At 41.0% G+C, this 26,673-nt stretch overlaps 1 protein-coding gene across 1 annotated transcript in view; it reads right to left on the reverse strand.

The window, feature by feature from the left end:
• LOC120533809 (ephrin type-A receptor 3-like) overlaps window positions 1-26,673 on the reverse strand; it is a 486,863-nt gene that overhangs the window by 79,320 nt on the left and 380,870 nt on the right. Inside the window, exon 12 of the mRNA XM_039760793.1 lies at window positions 24,044-24,105. Coding sequence (XP_039616727.1) covers window positions 24,044-24,105 — 62 coding nt within the window. The remainder of the gene's footprint in view (window positions 1-24,043; window positions 24,106-26,673) is intronic.

Consider the following 26,673-nt stretch of genomic DNA (forward strand, 5'->3'; position numbering starts at 1 on the left):
CATTTCATTATGAGATCCTTAGGGAAATCCCATGTTTTAGCTTGGAGCTGAATTTTATATTTCATTTGAATATATATGTAATTAACATAACAAACACAGACCCCTTCTCATAAACTAGGTAATGATGTTATTTCTAAGCTCCCCAAAGACTAACAAACTTGATTAAATAAAGTGAAAGCTTAGCAAGTTCACTATTATACTGTATAGTAAACTAAGAACTGCTTTATGGGGACATAGTTGAATGACAGCTTTGCTGTGTCAACAAACTTAAACCCCTGTCTAATTGCTTTGTGTGCAGCTTGAATGATTTCTTTAAGTCTGAACAGGTTTCCTCCTGGGAATGATAGCCATTTTTTTCACTGGAGAGATTAAATGCATTCATCCACAAACTTAAATCCTGAATATTATTTTGAAGTATCTAGACCAATTTCAGTAATCTACCACCTCCCCTCCACCCCCCAGTGGGCAGTATTATCCAAGTGTCATACTTTCTCTCTTATTCATACATTATTACTACAATTAACTAAGTGTTTTCAGGGTGTTCAGAAGACCCAGTTATTCGCTTTCTGGCTTTTCAATAAAAGCATAATTAGTTTCACGTGAGCAATGTATGAAGTACTTTCCTTTTCACACCCCGGGAGACATACCTTTACTTTTACATACATACAGTCATGTATGTGTGTCAGAGGAACTCCTCATAGACTCAGCTGAGGTATGTAATGAACTATTGAGACAAGACAGGGCACTGCCGCTAACCCTGTGTTTTCCTTCTTTCTCCACAGCACCGAGAAGCTGCAAGGAGAAGGTGATTAAGCCTGCCCCTTCCGGTTCAGCTATCATAAAGTCCCTCTGGTGTCCTGGAATGATGCATCATTTACTGGCCTGAGCAACCTCTGGATAGAGCTCCTCTAGAGACAACTGCATACCAGACTCTTTTGTTATTTATTCTACACCCATGGAATTCATACCCTAGAGAGTTATTTCTTTTGCCTTACTTTCTGTTTGTCCGTGGACAATAAAAGGGCTGACCCCCCATTAGTGGGCCAAAATTTTTTTGCCGCCTGGGAGACATTTCATTCCTGCACCCGGACAAAATACATACAAACATACATACACACACACACACACACACATATACATATATATATATATATATATATATATATATATATACACACTAGCAAAATACCCGCTTCACAGCGGAGAAGTACTGTAGTCATATATATATATATATATATATATATAGAGTGATGAGTGTTGCTGTCATATATATATATATAGACACACACACACACATAAACATATATATATATATATATATATACACATATACATATATATATATATATATATATATATACTAGCAGAATACCAGCCAAGCGGAGAAGTAGTGTGTTAAAGAAGGTACGAAAAAGAAAAGGAAAAATTTAAAAATAACGTAACATGATTGTTAATGTAATTGTTTTGTCATTGATATGAGTGTTGTTCTCATATCTACCTATATATATATATATATATATATATATATATATATATATATATATATATTTATCTATATATATATATATATATATATAGCAAAATACCCGCGCTTGGCAGCGGAGAAGTAGTGTGTTAAAGAAGGAAAGAGAAAGAAAAGGAAACATTTTGAAAATAACGTAACATGATTGTTAATGTAATTGTTTTGTCACTGTTATGAATGTCGCTGTGATATATATATATATAGCAAAATACCCGCGCTTCGCAGCGATGTCATGTGTTAAAGAAGTTATAAAAAAGAAAAGGAAACATTTTAAAAATAATGTAACATGATTGTCAAAGTAATTGTTTTGTGTATTTGGTGGCAGCGTCACAAACTTATTTTCGTCTAGCTGCATCAGAAAATGTACCACGACGTCTGACACGCCTCCTTTTTATTGTTTTCTCACAGCTTGGATTGCTGCTGTCATATATATATACACATACATATCTTCATATCTACATATCTATATACATATCTACATATACACATATATATATATATACAGTAATCCCTCCTCGATCGCGGGGTTGCGTTCCAGACCCCCCCACGATAGGTGAAAATCCGCGAAGTAGAAACCATATGTTTGTATGGTTATTTTTATATATTTTAAGCCCTTATAAACTCTCCCACACTGTTAACATTATTAGAGCCCTCTAGACATGAAATAACACCCTTTAGTCAAACGTTTAAACTGTGCTCCATTACAAGACAGAGATGACAGTTCTTTCTCACAATTAAAAGAAAGCAAATATATCTTATCTTTAAAGGAGCGCGTCAGAGCAGAAAATGTCAGAGAGAGCTGAAAGAAAAGCAAACAATCAAAAAATCAATATTTGCTTTTAAGTATACAGAAGCACCGCGATAAAGCGGCATTTTGTAGAGGAGCGTCCGTGTCCTCTGTGCAAACAGCCCCTCTGCTCACACCCCCTCCGTCTGGCAGAGAGAGTGAGAAAGATAGAGAGAAGCAAACAAGCGCCACGCGGGAAGCATATCTTATAGCATTGAGGAGTTTTAGTTAATATGTAATACATGCTCTGATTGGGTAGCTTTTAAGCCAACCGCCAATAGCATCCCTTGTATGAAATCAACTGGGCAATCAAACTGAGGAAGCATGTAACCTAAATTAAAAGACCCATTGTCCATGAAAGCGAACCAGCGAAAAATCCATGATATATATTTAGATATGCTTACATTTAAAATCCGCGATAGAGTGAAACCGCGAAAGTCAAAGCGCGATATAGCGAGGGATTACTGTATACTAGCAAAATACCCGCGCTTCACAGCGGAGAAGTAGTGTGTTAAAGAAGCAATGAAAAAGAAAAGGAAACATTTTGAAAATGACGTAACATGATTGTCAATGTAATTGTTTTGTCACTGTTGTGAGTGATGAGTGTTGTTGTCATATATATATATATATATATATATTTACACACACACACACATAAACATATATATATACATATCTATACATATACACATACATATATATATATATATATATATATATATATATATATACAAACACACACACATATATATACATATACATACATATCTACATATATACACACACAGCTATTTCAGATCAGTGCAATACGCTGCTTGTTAAAACGGATGACTCCGCTCTTACGTGCAAGTCTGCGTGGATATTATGAACTATCAGTATTTGTTCAAGTTCTATTTAAATTTTAAATAGAAGGAATTTTTATTTAGTCGACAGAAATATCTTTGGTAGGAATGGTAAAAACAGACAGGAATATTATTCGTGAATAAATCAACTCAAACCTTAAACAACTTATAATATTTTGCTCTCCATAAAAATATATCCTGTCTAAATTATACAAGTTAGAAATAAAGTAAACGTTAAAAGAACAAACATTCAAATTTCTTTACTCTTATGTAATTTTATATAAAAATAAACTTAGATTTTAAATATCCCAAAAGATTTTGCTCTCCATAAAAATATATCCTGTCAAAATTATACAAATTCAAATATGAACATGCTGCATAACAAAACCTGGAAATATAAATAAAATGTGTTCCTTTCAGCAATAACAAATCAAATCATTCAGTTGTCTTTGCTCATATGTCATTTTAGAGCTGGACGCCTGGCATCTTTTTTTGGCCACAGGTTCGTTTCTGTTTGCTGTGAGGTTCTGTGTTGTGGAGATTCTCAGGATGGATTGCAGGTGCTCATCAGTGAGGCGACTCCTGTGTGCTGTTTTGTTAGTCTTTATCACTGAGAAGAGCTTCTCACACAGATATGTGCTACCAAACATGCACAAGGTTCGAGCCGCATGTAGACGGACTTTTTGTTCTTCAAAGTCACCAAAGCGCCGTGCAAACTCAGTGCAGTGCGCTCAGTTTATCAGCAAAGTGCGTGTTTGGGAACACCGTAGTGACGACTTGGTTTAACATTACTTGGCAACAGGGAAAGTGGGGCAAGGTGAACTGGTGCATTTGTGTCTCCCATAAAAGCAGCTTCACTTGAAATCACTTTGTGATTGTGCACGGGTTAAAACGTCCGCTGAAGTGTCAGATTCTTATTTAATTATGCTGCTTTCTGTATCTTCTGCATTGCATTCAGGTTACCCTGATGTTTTGTCTCATAGTGCCGTCTTAGATTAAATTCTGTAATTACAGCCACATTAGCTCCACAAATGAGACACACGGTTCAGTAAACATATACTCAGCCTCCCATCGGTTTTAAAGGCTCTATTTTCAGAATCAACTTTTCTCTTCAGCATCGTGTGAGCTAGCTTCGCAATAACTTGCAGCATCATAAGGTAGACTTGATTAACGCGTAAGTATTGCAAGGCAGCTGAAGCGCTGCATTATGGGATCTGTAGTTTATTGTGTTACCAGCGCTTCATATACCGGGCTTTAATAACAATAATACAGTATATAAAATGATCTCGCTGGCGGATATAATTACACGCCGGGCGGATGTGGCCCGCTGCCCTTGAGTTTGACACATATGGACTAAATAGAACTTGAAAAGATATATTTTTCAAATGTGATCGCGCAATTCAGATAGAGTTGACGCACTACAGCCTGCATGCCTCAATAAGTCATCCTCCCTTGCTCTTACTTTTTACCGTTCATCTAATGAATACACTGAGTATGGCTTTACCAAAACAATCATTGATGGCGAATAAAGTATTCATTATTCAAGTATGTAGATCGGGATATATATATATACATATATATATATACCAGCGTCGCAGCGAGAAGTAGTGTGTTAAAAAGCTAGAAAAGAAAAGGGAACATTTTAAAAATAACGTAACATGACTGTCAATATACAGTATTTGTTTTGTGAGTGTTACTGAGTGTTGCTGTCATCAAGGATTTGATTATCATTATTTCTTTCAATCAGGTTCGTATTTGTAGGATGTGTTTGTTCAAGTTACATTCCGTGTTTGTCAATCGTTGTAAAGATGACAGGTTTCATTCATCGATTCGTTTCTTACTGCATCAATAAACAGCTCGTCTTCTTCTTTATCTGAGACCTGACACACTGCATGCACGGGTTTTTTTTACACTGTCTTCCTTTAGCGGGACATTGACTTTTTCCAATGTGTGCTTTGTTTCCGCAGTAGTTGGATTTATGAATATGCTTATATGTATCAGACGCTTCATATTTTTTCTGCCTTTTCAATTGTGTAATTCGGTTTTGTTCAGCGCTCTTTGGAACTGTTGCTTTTATCTGTGCACTGCGCCAGTTCCGTGAGCCTCGGTGTACATGCATCGAAGGTTCCCAGCTGTGCTGGTGCCATCTCGTGCTATGTCCATGGCTGTATTTAATGTTACCTTAGTCCTGGCACTTAAAACTTTCTCTCGCAGTTTAGCTGAGTTTGTGTCAAACACCACCCTGACCATCTCATCTTCCTCTCCATAAGCACAGTCCTTCACCCGTGAATATTTAGTGGCAGTTTGCTATTGGATTGCGCTGACGGACGGCCTTATATGGGCAGGCACTAAATTACAAACGCCAGCGCAGCCTGTCTATGAACTTAATTTAAAGTGTAGGTTTACATCGTGCTTTGTTTCAGTAGCAGAACTCATGAATATGGTTGTATATGTCACTTTCGCCGCTTCTTATTGTTTAGCTGCCTTCTCAATTATATAATGCATGTTTTCTTCAGCGCTTTTTGAGGTCTTCCTGGTTTTCTATGTACTGCGTGATTATGTGGGAGGCGTGATGATGTCACACGAAACTCCCCCACGGCGTTGAAGCTCATCTCCATTACAGTAAATGGAGAAAACTGCTTCCAGTTATGACCATTACGCGTAGAATTTCGATATAAAACCTGTCCAACTTTTGTAAGGAAGCTGTAAGGAATGAACCTGCCAAATTTCAGCCTTCCACCCACACGGGAAGTTGGAGAATTAGTGATGAGTCAGTGAGTCAGTGAGTGAGTGAGTGAGGGCTTTGCCTTTCATTAGTATAGATATATATATATATATATATATATATATATATATATATATACATACCTATCTACATCATATATACACACACATACATACATACACACACACAAATTATATATATGTGTGTATGTATGTATGTATGTGTGTGTGTATATATATATATATATATATATATATATATATATATATATATATAATCTAGATAGAGTGTGTGTGTGTATATATATATATATATATATATACACACATACATATATATATACACATACATATACTTGTGTGTATGTTTGTATGTGTCTATATGTGTGTGTATAGCTTTGGTCACTGAGTGCAAGGGAAAAATAATAAAATATAGTCTATAAGTTATTAAACAGTAAAACATTAACGTTTTAAGAAGTACAGGTACATTGAGCACTACTGTGGAGTGGTTGTGGGTAAACTACATTTTAAAGACTGTGTAACACAACAGGTAAGTAACTAACAGCAGCTAAAATGTATATGGATCATCTCTCGATAGTAGATCCCTTTTGAAAGGCTACACGACGGCTGTGGTATAGAAATTACATTTTCTATGTGAGCGTTCAAATTTCTGCCTCTGGTAATGTGCCTTACCGGCAATTAAAGAAAATTATTTTTTTGTCCTCTGCAGTGTTAAGAGAGAAAGGCTTTGGTTTGGGATAAAAGGAAAAAAGGTGTAAAGAAAGGAAAGTTGCCTTTTTCTTTTATATAGTATAGAGATGTGTTCGCTGGCGTTATGATCGCCTTTTGGGGACAGTCGCGGTGGGTCTTGTGTAGACTGGTGAGAAATCCCGCCATTAATCGGCTGTGATGGCACTGTCAGTCCTCCACTCGTGTGCGTGTCTTCATAATCCGAGCTGAGGACCTCATAATCGATATCGTGCAAAAGAAAGTGTGAATCGCCTTAATATTATTTTGCTGTGGTGTAGAAAAGGGGTCCCGTGTTTGCACTTGTCTGGGCTATAGCGCAGGGGGAGGAAGAAAAAAATTAAAAGTGCTCACTTTGACTTAAGGCAGAAGCGCAGTCAGCGTCTCAAAGGCGGCACAGCTATGCAGCAGCTGGCTGCTCGACTTTGCTGGGCAGGAGACCCCAGTTTTTGCAGACACGTTCATGATATCAAAAGTCTCAGCGCTCTTTGGAGGTAATTCATATATTATATATATAGCAAAATACCCGTGCCTCGCAGCGGAGAAGTAGTGTGTTAAAGAAGTAATGAAAAAGAAAAGGAAACATTTTAATAATAACGTAACATGATTGACATTGTCATGAGTGTTGCTGTCATATATATGCCTGCCTAAATAAGTCACCCTTGCTTTGCTCTTACTTTTTTACCATTCATTTAATCATGGCTAGTGGCGGAAAAATTATAAAATGGAAGGAGGATGGCTTTACCAAAACAATTATTGATGGCGAATCGATTAATCATAAAGCTTGAATTGGTGATCTGTTTTTCTGTGTTAACCTCATATTTTTTCATACTACTTCTCAAACTAAGGTGGTGCGAGGGTAAAATGAATCGGGATGCGCTGATCAATGTAATCGGTGTACCAGGAAATCATGCATTGACAAAAGCTCCCCTTTGCTTGTAATGCAAAGTGTGATTAAATGCATTATTTTTAACGCGTTATGGAGCACATGCATCAAAACTTCTCAGCTGTGCTTGTGCTAAGAAAAAGAAAGATTTTAAAAATAACGTAACACGATTGTCAATGTGACCTTTTGTAAGTAGTGCCTGGAGGATTCAGTGTGTAGAAACTCTAGAGACAGCGTATGTATTAACTTGTGGATTTTTCTGTGAGTATTTGGTGGCAGTCTGACGAAGTTGCTTCGGAAGACGGCCTGAGCCGCGGAGCTCAGCTCAGAGCGAAATAAGATGAATGGGAGGGGAGATGATGACGTGACTCCCCACCGCCTTTAACTGTCAATCCCCACAAACACAGTCTCGAATTTGCATAAGCACACCCCTTCACCTACAATTTTAACTTAGTTACAAAGTGATCAAAACTCTCGTTTATATCCTGCGTCCTCTCATTAAACTTGTATCCCGCATTACCTGTGGGCATGTGAAACGCCAGCGGTAGCCTGTCTATGAACTTAATTTAAAGTTTAGGTTTACACCTTGCTTTCTTTCCGAGGTAGCAGCACTCATGAATATGGTTGTATATGTCACTTTCGCTCGCTTCTTATTGTTTCGCTGCCTTCTCAATTATATAATGCATGTTTTCTTAAGTGCTTTTTGGAGGTCTTCCTGGTTTTCTACGCACTGCGTTGACAGTCAGTTCACATGATTACGTGGGAGGCGTGATGATGTCACACGAAACTCCGCCCCCCCTCGTCTTTCCAGCTCAACTCTATTACAGTTAATGGAGAAAAATACCTTCCAGTTATGACCATTAGGCGTAGAATTTCGAAATGAAACCTGCCCAACTTTTGTAAGTAAGCTGTAAGGAATGAGCCTTCCAAATTTCAGCCTTCTACCTACACGGGAAGTTGGAGAATTAGTGATGAGTCAGTGAGTGAGTGAGTGAGTGAGTGTGAGGGCTTTGCCTTTTATTAGTATAGATATATATATATATATAGATATATAGATATATATATAGATATATATATATAGATAGATATATATAGATATGAGAACAACACTCATATCAATGACAAAACAATTACATTAACAATCATGTTACGTTATTTTTAAAATTTTTCCTTTTCTTTTTCATACCTTCTTTAACACACTACTTCTCCGCTGCGAAGCGCGGGTATTCTGCTAGTGTATATATATATATATATATATACACCCTTTGGGGTGCGAGCAGCTGTTGCTGGGGGTGCCAGAATCCATCAAGGAAGAAAAATGAAAAACATTATTTATTAATTTATTTATCCACTAGGCTCACCCGCCTTTTAAGGTGACCGACTTTTAAGTTGACCACTTCTTAAGGCAATTCAATATGTAGATCAATTTGATATTTTATACAAACTCATTAATTTGGTTATATTGCATTTGAGCGGTATTACTTTAATACTCGTAGTTTCTGTTATTTTTGTGATGAAATTTAAACTTTTTCTCTATATTGAGGTCGCCCTTTTGAACCACCCTGATATTTACTACGCGGTGAGGCATTTGTACTCCATCAACATTAATTATTTCCAGAGACATAATTTTGTCTACTTTTAAAGAGCATCGCGCACAAAAGCAAGGGAACGATGGGAGCACCAGGACTCTGCTCACATCATGTCGCTTCAGACCGCAAGCTGCAAGTATTAAGTCTGTGATAAGCAGAATACCGCTACACTTTCCACTCACAGGACGGAAGGACAATCCCGACTGCTTTTATATAGTAAGAAAGAAGAAGAAGATATTGCACAGTCTGGAGTAGAAAATCATCTTTTACCTGGAAAAACGAAACTACAAATCCCATCCGCGCCTGCGTACCACTCATGGGACGGAAGGACTCCCAACCGCTTTTATATAGAAAGATTCCTAAATAATTAAATGGGCAGGCTATTTCGTATCAGTGCAATACGCTGTTTGTTAAAACGGATGGCTCTCGCTCTTACGTGCAAGTCTGCGTGGATATTATGAACTATTGTATCTGTTCAAGTTCTATTTAAATAGAAGGAATTTTTATTTAGTCGACAGAAATATCTTTGGTAGGAATGTAAGTTAAATGTAGGCATCATTGCATAAATTTTTCTTCACCATAGAAATGTAAAGAGTAAATTCGCCTTACATTCCAACCAAAGATATTTGTGTCAACTAAATTGAACTTGAAAAGATATATTTTTTTGAATGTGATTGCGCAATTCAGATCGAGTTGATGTGCACTACATCGAGCTCACGTGCTATTGTGGTTTCGCCTGTGTGCCTCAATAAGTCACCCTCCCCTCGCTCTTACTTTTTTACCGTTCATCTCACTTTTCTGTCCGCCCTGGCCATTGGACCTTACTCTTATTCTATGTTAATTAATGTTGACTTACAGTAATCCCTCCTCGATCGCGGGGGTTGCGTTCCAGAACCCCCCGCGATAGATGAAAATCTGCGAAGTAGAAACCATATGTTTGTATAGTTATTTTTATATATTTTAAGCCCTTATAAACTCTCCCACACTGTTAACATTATTAGAGCCCTCTAGACATGAAGTAACACCCTTTAGTCAAAAGTTTAAACTGTGCTCCATGACAAGACAGAGATGACAGTTCTTTCTCACAATTAAAAGAATGCAAACATATCTTCTCTTCAGGAGGAGAGAGAGAGAGAGCGCTCGCAAAGAAAAGCAAACAATCAAAAAATCAATACGTGTGCTTTTAAGTTTGGCAAAGCACCGCAATAAAGCAGCATTTTTTTAGAGGAGCGTCAGTATCTTCTAAGCAAACAGCCTCTGTGCAAACAGCCCCTCTGCTCACATCTCCTCCGTCAGGCGCATAGAACGTCAGAGAGAGAGAGAGAGCGAGATTAAAGCAAACAATCAAAAAATCAATAAGTGTGCTTTTGGAAGCACCACGATAAAGCGTCATTTCTTAGAGGAGCGTCTGTATCTAGGCAAACAGCTTCTGTGCAAACAGCACCTCTGCTCACACCCCCTCCGTCAGGCGCAGAGAATGTCAGAGAGGGTGAGATAGAGGCAGAGACGAGCAAACAATCGAGCACCACGCAGGAAGCATATCTTATAGCATTGAGGAGATTTAGTTAATACGTAATACATGCTCTGATTGGGTAGCTTCTAAGCCATCCGCCAGTAGCGTCCCTTGTATGAAATCAACTGGGCAAACAAACTGAGGAAGCATGTACCATAAATTAAAAGACCCATTGTCCGCAGAAATCCACGAACCAGCAAAAAATCCGTGATATATATTTAGATACACTTACATTTAAAATCCGCGATAGAGTGAAGCCGCGAAAGTCGAAGCGCGATATAGCGAGGGATTACTGTATTTTGTTTTCTTATTGTGTCTTTTATTTTTCTATTCTTTATTATGTAAAGCACTTTGAGCTATTGTTTGTATGAAAATGTGCTATATAAATAAATGTTGTTGTTGTTGTAATGATTACACTGAGTATGGCTAAGTAGTGTGTTAAAGAAGTTATGAAAAAGAAAAGGGAACATTTTAAAAATAACGTAATATGATTGTCAATATACAGTAATTGTTTTGTGAGTGTGAGTGTTGCTGTCATCAAGGATTTGATTATCATTATTTCTTTCAATCAGGTTTGTATTTGTAGGATGTGTTGTGTTCAAGTTACATTCAGTGTTTGTCAATCGTTGTAAAGATAACAGGTTTCATTCATCGATTCGTTTCTTACTGCATCAATAAACAGCTCGTCTTCCTCTTTATCTGAGACGTGACACACTGCATGCACGGGTTTTTTTTACACTGTCTTCCTTTAGCGGGACATTGACTTTTTCCACCGTGTACTTTGTTTCCGCAGTAGCTGCAGTTATGAATATGCTTGTATGTGTCACATGCTTCATATTTTTTTGCTGCCTTCTCAATTGTGTAATTCAGTTTTTGTTCAGCACTCTTTGGAACTGTTGCTTTTTGTCCGTGCACTGCGTCAGTTCATGTGAGCTGCTCGGTGTACATGCATCGAAGGCTCCCAGCTGTGCTGGTGCCATCTCATGCGATGTCCACGGCTGTATTTAATGTCAGCTAAGACCCGGCACTTAAAAGTTTCTCTCGCAGTTTCGCTGAGTTTGTGCCAAACACCACCCTGACCATCTCATCTTCGTCTGCATAAGCACAGTCCTTCATCTGTGAATATTTAGCAGCAGTGTTTCCATTGGATTGCCGCTGACAGACGGCCTTATATGGGCAGGCACTAAATTACGTGGGAGGCGTAACTCCGCTTACCATCGGCATCAAGCAGAAGTCTATTATAGTATATGGACGAAAAAATAGGTTCCAGTTATGACCATTACATGTAGAATTTCGAAATGAAACCTGCCCAACTTTTGTAATTAAGCTGTAAGGAATGAGCCTGCCAAATTTCAGCCTTCTGCCTAGTGAGTGAGTCAATGAGGGCTTTGCCTTTTATTAGTATATATATATATATATATATATATATATATATATATATATATATATATATATATATATATAGATAGATAGATAGATATTAGACATATAAACGAAAGACCTGTGTGTGTGTATGGAGCAGTACATGCCGCTCACACTTAACCACAGCCACTGGAGTTGGTATGAATTCTATGGAAGATGCAGAAGCTTATACAAGTATCACTGGCACTTGGTGAGATGGTGCTTGCATGCACCTCATTTCTCATTCAACCCAAGCAGGCAAATTCAGTTTTGTGGTACATCCACATTGTACATTCACACAATGAGCTACCATACATTTGCTTGAGACAGGTTCCAATCTGTCCCACTCACAGCTGCACTCGATTACACTCTTCTCGTACAAGATACAACCTGTCCCAGCCCACTTAGCGGCTGCCTTTGCAAATCTACCAATTTAGTAAAACTGCTAGGGAGTCTTTGACACACAAACACACATTTTATATATATATGCTGTGGCCAGAGCATTACCTCCCCCAGAACGACAGATGAGCCCCCCTAAGGTTGCAGCTGTGCCTTGGACTCCCGCAGGGCTTGATGGCTTGAGTTGGAGTTTGGCAAAGCCCTTTTGGGATCCGCGGGTGCTGCCAGGGGGACCTACAATTACTGCTGAGCCCTGAAGAGCAGCTCTTTTGCAATACCTGGAAGTGTTGCCAGAAACACATCAGACACCTGGAGTACTACCGGGTGCCCTATATAAGGGGCCAGCAGACACTACTCTGGGAGCCAGAGTCGGGAGAAAGAGGACGAAGCTTAGTGGAGGAAGAGTGTGGAGGAGAAAGAAAGAGAGAGATAAACAAGAAGAAAATGGAGAAAAAGTAAAGTGTGTTGGTGCTTTTTGGAACTGTGTAACTAGAATATTAAATAATGTGTGCTTTGGTACTTGTTTTCTTAGCGTCTGGTATATGCTGCCGTAATGGAAACTCGGAATGGTGACTCGCGGAAGGATGCCACACAGAAGATGGGATGGTTTGTATTGTATGGTTTTTGTGTGTATATATATCTATATATACTGTATATATACTATAATCACATTTCAGCCATCAGTTGTTGCCAGGCAGAGAGGACTTTACAAACCGTTGTGCAGGCACTCTAACACAGAATAAATGTCGATTAACCTGTTGCTTCAACCAATCAGATTTTGAGTTGGTGTCAGTACGGCCCTCTAGCAGGCATAGGGAATGGCGGGGTACTAACTTTCTCCCTGTGCTTTCTTTCAGAAAAAAAGACGCTCCGCCGCCATAAGCCGGCTTTGCCCGCAGTACGTTACTTCCGCCCTTCCTCCGCCATCTTGTCCTGATGTCATCGATCCCAGCCTCCCTCACGGTTCCTTCCCAGCATTCCTCCACTTCCGGCTCCTCCCTCATAAAATGGCCGGCGACGCCATGTTTCGGCGTCGCGCATATGAACTGTTTAGTTTATATTTTTGACCTGCATTTTCTTTTTTTTATTGTAGAGCATCTACAATATACGGGGCCGGAAAACCCCAAACCTTTATGTTGTGTCCTTCTCCGTCTTTTACAACACATACATACATACTGTGGCATTCCAGCCGGGGCAGGAGCCCGGCCAGGACGCCCAGGAAGACCGGAGGAGGGCTTGTGCCTTCTCCAGACCGCGAGGGGGCGTCCGCCCTGGTTATGTTGGGGGCCTCGGGTAAAGGGCTTGGAAGCCCAGCCCTGTGCTGTAGAAGTGCCTGTAGAAGTCTGGAGCCCAGCACTTCCGCCACACCAGGAAGTGCTGGGGGGAAGAAGACAGGGGACACCCGGTGGGCTTCCGGGTGCGCAGCCGGCATTTCCGCCACACTGGGGCGTGTCTTTTGAGGAGTGCCGGGAAGCAGCTGGAGCCCATCCGGGTTCCTATTTCAGGGGCCGCCTCCCTCCAGTCATTGGTGGATTTCGGGTGGAAGTGGACAGAGCTGGAGAGACGACTGGAGGCAACCAGGAAGGCACAAGGACTGTGAAGTCTGAACATTGGGGAATCGGTGCAAGAGGCACTGGGGTTTGTGGTGCACGTGACTTTATTAATTGTATATATTGTAAATAAACTGTGTTGGGTGCAAGAACGATGTCCGTCTGTCTGTGTCCGGGCCAGCGTCCACAATACATATATACATATACATATACACATACATATATACATATACATATACATATACATATATATATATATATATATATATATATATATATATATATAAACACATATGTCAATGTCAATCTATACTAATAAAAGGCAAAGCCCTCACTCACTCATTCATTCACTCACTCACTCATCACTAATTCTCCAACTTCCCGTGTAGGTGGAAGGCTGAAATTTGGCAGGCTCATTCCTCACTGCTTACTTACTAAAGTTGGGCAGGTTTCATTTCGAAATTATACGCGTAATGGTCATAACTGGAAGCTATTTTTCTCCATACATATACTGTAATGGAGTTGAGCTCGATGGCCGTGGGGGGCGGAGTTTCGTGTGACATCACCACGCCTCCCACATAATCACGTGAACTGACTGTCAACGCAGTGAGTAGAAAACCAGGAAGACCTCCAAAAAGCGCTGAAGAAAACATGCATTATACAATTGAGAAGGCAGCGAAACAATAAGAAGCGAGCGAGTGACATATACTACCATATTCATGAGTGATACTACCTCGAAAAGAAAGCAAGGTGTAAACCTAAACTTTAAATTAAGTTCATAGACAGGCTACCGCTGGCGTTTCACATGCCCACAGGTAATGCGGGATACAAGTTTAATGAGAGGACGAGGATATAAGCGAGTTTTGATCACTTTGTAACTAAGTTAAAATTGCTGGTGAAGGGCTGTGCTTATGCAAACTCAGAGAGACTGTCTTTGTGGGGGTATTGACAGTTAAGGCGGGTGGGGGAGTCACGTCATCATCTCCCCTCCCATTCACTTCATTTCGCTCTGAGCTGAACTCTGCAGCTAACGCAGTCTTGCGGGACCAACTTTGTGACGCTGCCACCAAATACTCACAGAAAAATCCACAAGTTAATACACACACTGTCTTTAGAGTTTCTCCGCTCTGAATCCTCCAGGCACTACTTACAAAAGGTTACATTGACAATCGTGTTACGTTATTTTTAAAATGATTCCTTTTCTTAGCACAAGCACAGCTGAGAAGCTTCGATACATGTGCTCCATAACACATTAAAAAATAACGCATTTAATCACACTTTGCATTCCAAGCAAAGGGGAACTTCTGTCAATGCATGATTTCCTGGTACACCAATTACATTGATTCACACATCAGAACTACAAAAATGTAACAGTCGGAAGAAAGCGCGTTGCTACTACTGATTGGAGGAAAATTTCATTTCAAAAGACTACCCGACAGAAGCCTTGATAAAAGCGTGGTTTTCTGTACATATAGATATTTATGTATATATATGTGGTGTCAGGGATGCCAGGGGCAACGACCCGGCCAGGACGCCGTGAGGGACCGGAAGAGGGTCAAAGCCCACCCTGGATCACGTGGGGGCTGCCTTCCTGGTTGCTCTGGGGGCCATGGAAGCCCTACCCTGTAGGGGCCCATGGTCACCGCCAGGAGGCGCCCCAATGCCTTGGGGACCATGGAGAGCGGGACCGGACCCTGGCTGTCCTGAAGTAGGACCTGCTTCGGGGCTGTGCTGCCCTCGCGGGACGGGTCGCTCCGTGAGGGACCGGAAGAGGGTCAAAGCCCACCCTGGATCACATGGGGGCCACCTTCCTGGTTGCTCTGGGGGCCACGGGTTGAGAGCATGGAAGCCCTACCCTGTAGGTGCCCGTGGTCACCGCCAGGAGGCGCCCTAATGCCTTGGGGACCTGTTGCCCCAGCACTTCCGCCACACCAGGAAGTGCTGGGGGGAAGACTTTGGGAGACACCCGGAGAGCTGCCGGGAGGACAGCCGGCACTTCTGCCACGCTGGGGCGTGACCAAGGGAGGAATGCCGGGAACACCTGGTGCTCATCCGGGAACTGTATAAAAGGGGCCGTCTCCATTCATTCAGCGCTGGAGTCGGGAGGAGGCAGGACAAAGCACAGCGGAGATGTGGATGCGGCCCGAAGAGAGGAATTGTGGCCAGGACTGAGTATTTTGTGGGGTTTTTGTGCACATGACTGGGTCTGAGTGACCATTATTTGGGTCTGTGTGATCAATTTAACTGTAAATATCGTAAATAAACGTGTGCTGGTTGAAAAACAACATGTCCGCCTGTCTGTGTCCGAGCAAAGTCCACATCTGGCGTAGTCGGCAGGATGCTCCGCCTGTTCCAAGGTGGGGACCTGTATTAAGAAATCTTGTTGTGGACGGCCCGGAGCTCTAGGGGACCCCACCCATGTACCGCGGGTGCTGCGTGCACACAGCCCCACGGGGTAAAGGAACCCAACAGACCACCAGGGGTCCGCAGGAAGGCCATATTTCCCTGATGCGGGCGGGCAGCGTGCCTCCCAGGAGTGCAGCGGGCTCAGTGGACCATGCCGTTGCTGGAGGCGCCCGGAACGACATGCCGTTGAGAAAGGCCACGCCGAGGACGTGAGTTCCCTGCCTAGTGGCAGCCGGCCCGTGGGGGCCGGGCGTGTTTTTTTCTTTACAGGCAGGGACTTCCCAGATCCGCGTCAGTGGCGGGCGCATGCTGGTCTGCGGGGCTCCGACAGCACGGGCGGTAGCCGCGAGGGCTGCGGAGGAGGAGACGCTGCAGCTCGAGAGGCACTGGCAACAACACGGCTGCCGGCAAGCACGTCGCCGCCGCAGAAGGGGACGCAAGATGGCTGCGGACCAGAAGTCCCTCCCCATGACAGGCACGCGATTGGACAGTGTTGTTCTCTATTGCAGGGACGGACCCCGGGCGAGCAGTAGGACCCCATTCGTTGGGGACGTCAGACCGTCTGTTGAAGGATCTCTCTGCTGATGTGCGGATGCCACCACGGCTGGAGGAGGCTGCAAGGGAGCGAGTGACTCCAACCAAAGGGGCGCAGAGGCCTTGGAGGGGGTGCCGAACGAGGGGACCCCGGGGTGCTGGTAAGAGGGGGGAGCACAACCTGTGCGAGGCGCAGGGGAGCACCAAGTGGTGGTGCTCAGGCCGCGTCTCCGCCCCATCCCTGCATGGAGAGCGGGACCGGACCCTGGCTGTCCTGAAGTAGGACCCGCTTCGGGGCTGTGCTGCCCTCGCGGGACGGGTCGCTCTTTCCCCCCCGAGTGGTCTTCGCTGGCTGTGGGGCACTATCAGGGATGCCGGGGCAACGACCCGGCCGGGACGCCGTGAGGGACTGGAAGAGGGTCAAAGCCCACCCTGGATCACATGGGGGCCGCCTTCCTGGTTGCTCTGGGGGCCACGGGTTGAGGGCATGGAAGCCCTACCCTGTAGGGGCCCGTGGTCACCGCCAGGAGGCGCCCCAATGCCTTGGGGACCTGTTGCCCCAGCACTTCCGCCACACCAGGAAGTGTTGGGGGGAAGACTTTGGGAGACACCCGGAGAGCTGCCGGGAGGACAGCCGGCACTGGGAACAGTGCTATTTAATCCCATCATAGAATGAGGGTGAATGGCCGCATTAATTGAATTAAATAAAACCCTACGCCGTTCAGCAGTTCGACAGGCACGGCGCAGTGATCGCGTAGTTTCATTTAGCCAGGGAGCAGGTCTTACCTTATTACTGCGTATCTTGGGCGGAGCAATTGCGTCTAAAACCGTTTCACAGGAGGAATTAAATTTTACGACAGAATCATCGATATCATTATTTTGGTCATGCATATAAAGACTAGAGAAAATGGTTTTAAAATCAGATATAATGGAAGAATTTAAAAAGCGTGAGCAGCTTGGTGGACGGCTATTAGTCGGGAGATCAACAGTAATATGCAGATCCATCATTACAGAAAAGTGATCAGTGAAAGAAACATCACATAAATCAATACTATTCAAATATTCCAATCAGAAGATGAAAATTGAGAGGAAAGTAGGCCAGAAAATATGTTAAGTAAAGACTCCCGATCATAGGACAGTGATTGTTGGGATGAAATAAAACATAAAAACAAAATTAAAACATAGACTAGAGAGACGAGCAGACGGCCAGCCACACCAGTTGGCGCCATCTTGATATCTTTATATATATCATTATATATATATATATATATATATATATATATATATATATATATATATATATATATATACAGTGGAACCTCAAGATACGAGTTTAATTCGTTCCAGCACTGAGCTTGTATAGCGAATTTCTCGTATCTAGAACAAACTTCCCCATTGAAAATAATGGAAATCCAGTTAATCCGTTCCGCACCCCCAAAAATATCAACATAAAAATCAATTTTCCTAACAAATAACACCGATAAATAATATATACAAGTGGAACCTCGGTTTGCAAGTAACTTGGTTTACGAGTGTTTTGCAAGACAAGCAAAATTTTTTAATTAGTTTTGACTTGATAAAATGAGCGATGTCTTGCAATACAAGTAGTATGGATACACTTTGTCTGCTGAGCGTCATGTGAGCATAACTGAGCTGATGGTTCTTCTCTCTCGTGCGCATCTCTCTCTCCTTATCTCTCTCGTTCACGCACGCTTCTCTCTCTCTCTCCTTATCTCTCTCGTTCGCGCACGCGCCTCTCTCTCTCTCCTTATCTCTCTCGTTCTCGTATATATATATATACTAGCAAAATACCCGCGCTTCGCAGCGGTGAAATACTGAAGGGAATGATTACTTGATCAGTAAACAAAGTATAAAATACCTATACAATAAGTATAACAATCGTAATAAACGAACAATAAAACTGCGGAGAACCCATGGATTAAATAAAAAGGCTGCTAATTCGGCGAAGCAAAGAAAAACGACGGCCTTATATGGCGTTTGTTTATAAAATAGTGGAGAAGCTATGTAAAAGGCTGCTTGACAAAAAAACAGCGCAGCGGCTTATATGGGCAGGCAGTCAGCGAAAGAAGGGAAGCAATAAATAACTCTAATCGTTATAAAGGAACAAAAAAATAGCGGAGAGTCCACGGATTAAATAAAGGAAATGGGTATTTGAACAGTAAAGTAAGTCTAAAATAGCTACACAATAACTGTAGCAATCGTAACAAATGAACAATAAAATAGAAGAGAACCCGTGAATTAAATAAAACGGTTGCTTCGTTGGTGAAGCAAGGAAAAAGGACTTTCTTATATGTCGTTCGTTTTTAAAACAATGCAGAAGCTATGAGAAAGCTGCTTCCTTGGCGAAGGTCGTAAACGAAAGAAGACACCGCAGTGAACACAGAAGAGAACCCGTGGATTAAATAAAACCTACACAATAACTGTAACAATCGTAACAAATGAACAATAAAATAGAAGAGAACCCGTGAATTAAATAAAAAGGTTGCTTCGTTGGTGAAGCAAGGAAAAAGGACTTTCTTATATGTCGTTCGATTTTAAAACAGTGCAGAAGCTGTGAGAAAGCTGTTTCCTTGGCGGCTCGAAGCGAAAGAAGACACCGCAGTGAACACAGAAGAGAACCCGTGGATTAAATAAAACCTACACAATAACTATAAAAATCGTAATAAATGAATAATGAAACAGCGGAGAACCCGTGAACTAAATACAGTGGAACCTCGGTTCACGAACGTCCCGGTTCACGTACAACTCGGTTCACGACCAAAAAGATCGCCAAACTTTTGCCTCGGTTCACAACCACACACTCGGTATACGAACAAGCCAGGTTCCCTTGCCTGCCTGCAAGCTGAGCTGAAAGAGAGAGAGAAAGAGAGAGAGAGAAAGGGCGAGCGAGCACGTGCCTGCTAGGGAGGTGGAGGAGGAGATTGCTTCACGTGTTTGCTGAACAAGCCAGTTTCCTTGCGCCCTCAGTTGAGAGAGAGAGAGAGAGAGAGAGAGAGAAAAAGGGCGAGCGAGCACGTGCCTGCTAGGGAGGGGGAGGAGGAGATTGCTGCACGTGTTTGCCTGCCTATCTGTAGGCTGTAGTGCAAGCGAAAACATCCCCCTCCCCCCACAGGCAGCCTGAGAGAGAAAGAGAGCTGCCATGCTTTTCATTTAAGCAAAGCCGCTCCTTGTTCATTGTTTTCAATAAGACGTGCACTCTCTTTGTGCTCTACAGTATTTCGTGTGCTTTTGCAGTTAACTATGGCTTCTAATCAAGTGGAGAGTTGTCAGAAGAAAGTTTTGAAGAAAATTGAAATCGAAGTAAAGAAAGAAATTACAAAAGGTGGAAAAAATGTTTACCAGTTTACTCATTTACCAATCGGAGAACCCTCGTGCTTTCAAGCAGCATAATGTAAACAAAGCCAGACTGCCAGTAATGTGGAGGGTCACAAGAACGTTCTTTTTGGAATGGCTGCATGAGGCTTTCACTCCCACCAGCTAAACAGCTAAAAGCACCAGAAACCCAAGGAATCACAAGAGAGAAAACACCTGAAGGAAAACACTTCATGCCAGAACTCGTTTCATGCAAGGTTAGTTTTCTTGGTGGTTTTTGTATTACGGATTTTTCAAAAGTAATTTTTTTAGTTCATAATGCGATTTGTTGCAATGTTATTTTTCTCTTTTTTCAAATGTTCGCTTTTTTCCTTGTGTTTAAAACTCATGAAAGGTTTACAGATGGAGTTTTTCATAGCGATTAGGTGCGATGTTACATTTCTCTTTTCAAATGTTCGCTTTTTCCTTGTGCTTAAAACTCATTAAAAATTGTTTACATGGAGGACTTGATCGTGTGATTTGTTGCAATGTTACTTTTTTGGTTGCTTGAGTTGGTTTTAAATGAAGTTCGGATTTGTGCGATGTTTTTTTCTGCTGTGCTTAAAAGTCATTTTAAAAACATTGTTTACAGCGATCAGGCTTTAGGTTTAATAGCGTGATCTCCTGCAATCTCACTTTTTTGTTTGCTTGTGAGTTGGTTTTTGCAAGCGCTTCGGATTTTTTTTTCTGCTGTGCTTAAAAGTCATTTTAAAAAAAATGCTGCACGAGCACGTGCTACAGAGAGATTAGAGAGCCGGGCAGCTGACAGGGAAGGGATTGGGGGGACGGATAGGTGTGTGTGTGTGTGTGTTTGTGCGCGAGCGAGCCAGCTCCTGTAGCTCATCAGGGAGCCTGGGTGTTTTGTGTCCGTGTTATTCAATGTTTTTACATTAGTTTACTATTACACTGTGGATTCTATGGTGTAATTAACTATATTTGTGCTTAATCTGTACATATTTTTACATATTTACATACAGTTTGTACGGTCTGGAACGGATTAATTGTATTTACATACAATCCTATGGAGAAACTGCTTCGGTTCACGATCAACTCGGTTTACGACCAAAGTTCTGGAACGAATTATGGTCGTGAACTGAGGTTCCACTGTAAAAAGGTTGCTTCGTTGTTGAAGCAAGGAAAAAGGACTTTCTTATATGTCGTTCGTTTTTAAAACAGTGCAGAAGCTGTGAGAAAGCTGCTTCCTTGGCGAAGCTCGTAAACGAAAGAAGACACCGCAGTGAACACAGAAGAGAACCCGTGGATTAAATAAAACCTACAGAATAACTATAAAAATCGTAATAAATGAACAATGAAACAGCGGAGAACCCGTGGATTAAATAAAAAGGCTGCTTCGTTGGCGAAGCAAGGAAAAAGAACTTTCTTATATATCGTTCATTTATAAAACAGTGCAGAAGCTGTGAGAAAGCTGCTTCCTTCGCAAAGTAAGGAAACGACTGAAGAGGCCGCGAGGACGCGGTTTGTGTTCGGTAAGGCAGCTGAAGCGCTGCATTATGGGATCTGTAGTTTATTGTGTTACCAGCGCTTCATATCCCCGGGCCATTAATAACAATAATACAGTATATAAAATGATCTCAGGGCGGATATAATTACACGCCGGGCCGGATGTGGCCTGCGGGCCTTGAGTTTGACACATATGGACTAAATAGAACTTGAAAAGATATATTTTTTCGTAAATCGAGCCCGCGTGCTATTGTGGTTTTGCCTGCATGCCTCAATAAGTCATCCTCCCCTCGCTCTTACTTTTTTACCGTTCATCTAATGAATACACTGAGTATGGCTTTACCAAAACAATCATTGATGGCGAACAAAGTATCCATTATTCGAGTATGTAGATCGGGGTATATATATACATATATATATATACCTGCATATCGCAGCGGAGACATAGTGTCTTAAAGAAGCTATGAAAAAGAAAAGGGAACATTTTAAAAATAATGTTACATGACTTTCAATATACAGTAATTGTTTTGTGAGTTTTACTGAGTATTGCTGTTATCAAGGATTTGATTATCATTATTTCTTTCAATCAGGTTCGTATTTGTAGGATGTGTTGTGTTCAAGTTACATTCTGTGTTTGTCAATTGTTGTAAAGATGACAGGTTTCATTCATCGATTCGTTTCTTACTGCATCAATAAACAGCTCGTCTTCTTCTTTATCTGAGATCCGACACACTGCATGCACGGGTTTTTTTTTTTTACACTGTCTTCCTTTAGCGGGACATTGAACGTTTCCACCGTGTGCTTTGTTTCCACAGTAGCTGCATTTATGAATATGCTTGTATGTATCAGACGCTTCATATTTTTTTGCTGCCTTTTCAATTGTGTAATTCGTTTTTTATTCAGCGCTCTTTGGAACTGTTGCTTTTTGTCTGTGCACTGCGTCAGTTCACGTGAGCCGCTCGGTGTACATGCATCGAAGTTTCCCAGTTGTGCTGGTGCCATCTCGTGCTATGTCCATGGCTGTATCTAATGTTACCGAAGTCCCGGCACTTAAAACTTTCTCTCGCAGTTTGTGCCAAACACCACCCTGACCATCTCATCTTCCTCTGCATAAGCACAGTCCTTCACCCGTGAATATTTACCCGTGGCGGTTTGCTATTGGATTGCGGCCTTATATGGGTAGGCACTAAATTACAAATGCCAGCGACAGCCTGTCTATGAACTTAATTTAAAGTTTAGGTTTACATTGTGCTTTGTTTCCGAAGTAGCAGAACTCATGAATATGGCTGTATATGTCACTCACTCGCTTCTTATTGTTTCGCTGCCTTCTCAATTATATAATGCATGTTTTCTTCAGTGCTTTTTGGGCCTCTTCCTGGTTTTCTACGTACTGCGTGATTACGTGGAAGGCGTGATGATGTCACACGAAACTCCGCCCCACGGGTTTCAAGCTCATCTCCATTACAGTAAATGGAGAAAAACAGCTTCCAGTTATGACCATTACGCGTAGAATTTCGATATGACACCTGCCCAACTTTTGTAAGGAAGCTGTAAGGAATAACCCTACCAAATTTCAGCCTTCTACCTACACGGGAAGTTGGAGAATTAGTGATGAGTCAGTCAGTGAGTGAGTGAGTGAGTGAGTGAGTGAGTGAGTCAGTGAGGGCTTTGCCGTTTATTAGTATAGATATATATATATATACTGTATATATATCAAATGCAAAATTGACTGACTGACTTTTTCAACAATTATCAAAAGCACAATTTCCTATTTAGTTAAAAAGCTGAATTTGGCAGGAAATTACATCTAGGGCTATCGGTTAAGAAAGAACATTTTGACACATGAATATTTATGGGAAAAACCTCTGAATGATTCAACTGAACTTTGAATGATTCAATTGAAACTTGGTGATGTTATAAAATATATTAAATTTTTGTCTCAGTGCAGAGAAATGGGACTTGCAGCTCTTGCAAATGAATGCTCCCAGCCAAAAACAGTGCCATCTAACTGGGCTGAAGTTGTAATTGCACAAAGTAATTAGGCTGCTGCTTTATGCAATTGAATGTTGCTTCCAGAAGTAAAGTGGAAGTAGAATACATTCTTAACAAGCTGCATCATTGGGCATACAAAGTACTTCCTATGCTGTTGTCTGCTTCTTACTCCTCGACTGTGTTATAATTGAGGCCCATTAGGAAATTGCCCAAGTGAAGCTGGATAATACAGCTAGCATATGTGTATGTATATGTATGTATCATATAGGCTTTAATCTGTAACTTAAACTTAAAATAACTGAACATGGCCCAGCTTACCTTAAGGAATGAATCTAATGATCCGTTCTCCATAAATTCTGTAATAATCATCACTGGTTTACCTGTGCAAAACAAAGAGATGAGTTATCAATTTTTCTCTTTTTTGTGCTAGTGTTTAAACATATTTACCAGAGACACATTTTCAGTTTTACAAATTTAAATTCAAATCCACTTTGAAGATTTCCTAACTACAACTTTCTGCTACTGTTCTATGTACGAATTAGCAGTTTAAAGATTAATAAGGCATAGTAAAATGATAAATGGTGGTCATATTTGTTTTAATTGTAAAAACTGGAAAAGAAATATAAAAACTGGCAAGTATATCTAACTCACCTGTTTAAAAAACATGTATTATATCTAGCTAATCTATAGTACAGTATATTAAAAGATATCACAAATCATGTTTAACAGCGATCTGAAGGCATACTTCACTAAAAAAAAAAAGTGTTTTTTTGTTTTTTTAGTGTTAATTGAAAACAGGATTCTTTTTTTTCTGTTTATTAATTTTATTGCAATCCATACAAAGCAATCAAGTCTTTACAAAAAGAAAAATTGAGTTAAGAACAGATCGATCCCCACCCCGATAGAGAGAGCAAGCCAAACGGCGTGTAATTTAAGGCTTGTAAACATACCTAAATTCATAAATTCTCTGTGCTTTATGAGCTTATTTTAAAATATTGCTGATTAGATCCTGCCATGTTTTGAAAAAGTCTGTACAGATCCTCTAACTGAGTATTTGATTTTTCCAATTTCAAATAATATAACACATCAGTTTCCCACTGACTTAAAGAGGAGAGTTTGGGTTCTTCCAGTTTATCAGAATAAGTCTGCGTGCCAAAAGTGTAGTGAATGCAATCACAATTTGTTTGTCTTTCTCCACTTTAAGCCCTCTGGAAGAACCCCAAAAACAGCTGTCATAGGGGTTAGGAGGGATTGTGAGTCCAAGGCTGTCTGAAAGGTAAGTAAAAATTTTTGTCCAGAATAATGTTAATTTGGTGCAGGCCCAGAACATGTGACCCTGTGAGGCTGGGACTTGGTTGCACGTTTGCAGGTTGGATCATGCCCTGGGAACATTTTGGAGAGTTTTAGTCGAGACAGATGTGCTCGATATATAATTTTGAGTTGTATAATTGTATGCTTTGCATATGGAGCTTGAGTGAATTCTCTGCATTGCTACTTTCCACTCCTTTTCTGATATATTAATTGAGAGATCTTTTCCCAGTGTCCTCTTGGATCTTTGAAAGGAGGGATTGTAAAATGATTTTATATATTGTAGAGATGGAGTCTAAGCCCTTGAAATTGAGCAATATTTTTTCCAGCATGGATGAGCGTGCAAGATGAGGAAAATCTGGAAGGTTCTGTTTAACAAAGTTCCTGATTTGAAGATAGTGAAAGAAATGTGTAGCTGGAATGTTAAATTTGGAATGTAATTGTTCATAGGATGCAAAGACGTTGTCTATATAAAGATCTCTAAGCAAGTTAATTCCAAATTTTTCCAGATATTAAAACTGCATATGTTTGTGAAGGTTGAAAGAGGTGGTTCTCTTGCAGAGGTGCCACAGATAGAAGCTTCTCCGTCTTAAAATGCTTTCTACATTGGTTCCAGATTCTAAGTGAGTGGAGCACAATTGGGTTATTAGTGTATTGCCGATAACGTGTGTTTATTGGAGCACAGAGCAAGGAATACAATGAAGTACTGCAGGATTTTACTTCTATTGCGGAGGAAGCCTGTGTATGTTCTTCTATTTGTGTCCAGGTTCTTATCACCTGTATATTTGCTGCCCAGCAATAAAACTGGAAGTTAGGCAGAGCCATGCCACCTTCTGCCTTTTGTCTTTGTAGGGTCGCTCTTTTGATGCGTGGATGTTTGAATTCCAAATAAATAAGGTTATTGTTGAATCTAATTGCTTAAAGAATGATTTATTAATGTATATTGGATGTTTTGAAATAAAAAGGAGCTTAGGAAGAATATTCATCTTAACAGTGTTAATTCTTCCAGCTAGTGTGAGATGAAGGGTTGACCATCTATGCAAGTCTTGTTTAATTTTTTCCATGCAGACAGCGAAATTTTGTTGATAAAGTGTTTTGTGTTTACTTGTGATGTTTAACCCTAGGTATTTAAACTGTTCTGCAATGATAAAAGGTAGGGTGTCTAATCTAATATTATATGCTTGAGAATTCACTGGAAAGAGTACACTTTTATTCAGATTAATTCTGAGACCAGAGATCTTTTGAAATTCTGTGAGTGCTGCTAAGACTGCAGGCACAGAATTTTCTGGGTCCGATATATACAGTACCATATCATCTGCATATAATGAGATTTTCTGTTCCAGTCCTTCTCTGCTAATCCCCTTTATCTGATCAGTATTTCGACAATGTATTGCCAGTGGTTCAATGGCAATCACAAACAGCAGCAGTGACAAGGGGCATCCTTGTCTAGTGCCACGTTCTAGTTTAAAGTAGTCTGAGCAAATGTTGTTGATGCAAACTGAAGCTTCTGGGTTAGTATACAGTAATTTAATCCATGCACAAATGTTCGGGCCAAACCCAAACTTCTCCAATGTAGTAAAAGGTATTTCCATTCAATCATGTCGAATGCTTTTTCTGCATCCAATGATAATAATATTTCT

Source organism: Polypterus senegalus, chromosome 1 (genome assembly GCF_016835505.1).
Source record: "Polypterus senegalus isolate Bchr_013 chromosome 1, ASM1683550v1, whole genome shotgun sequence".
NCBI lineage: Eukaryota > Metazoa > Chordata > Cladistia > Polypteriformes > Polypteridae > Polypterus > Polypterus senegalus.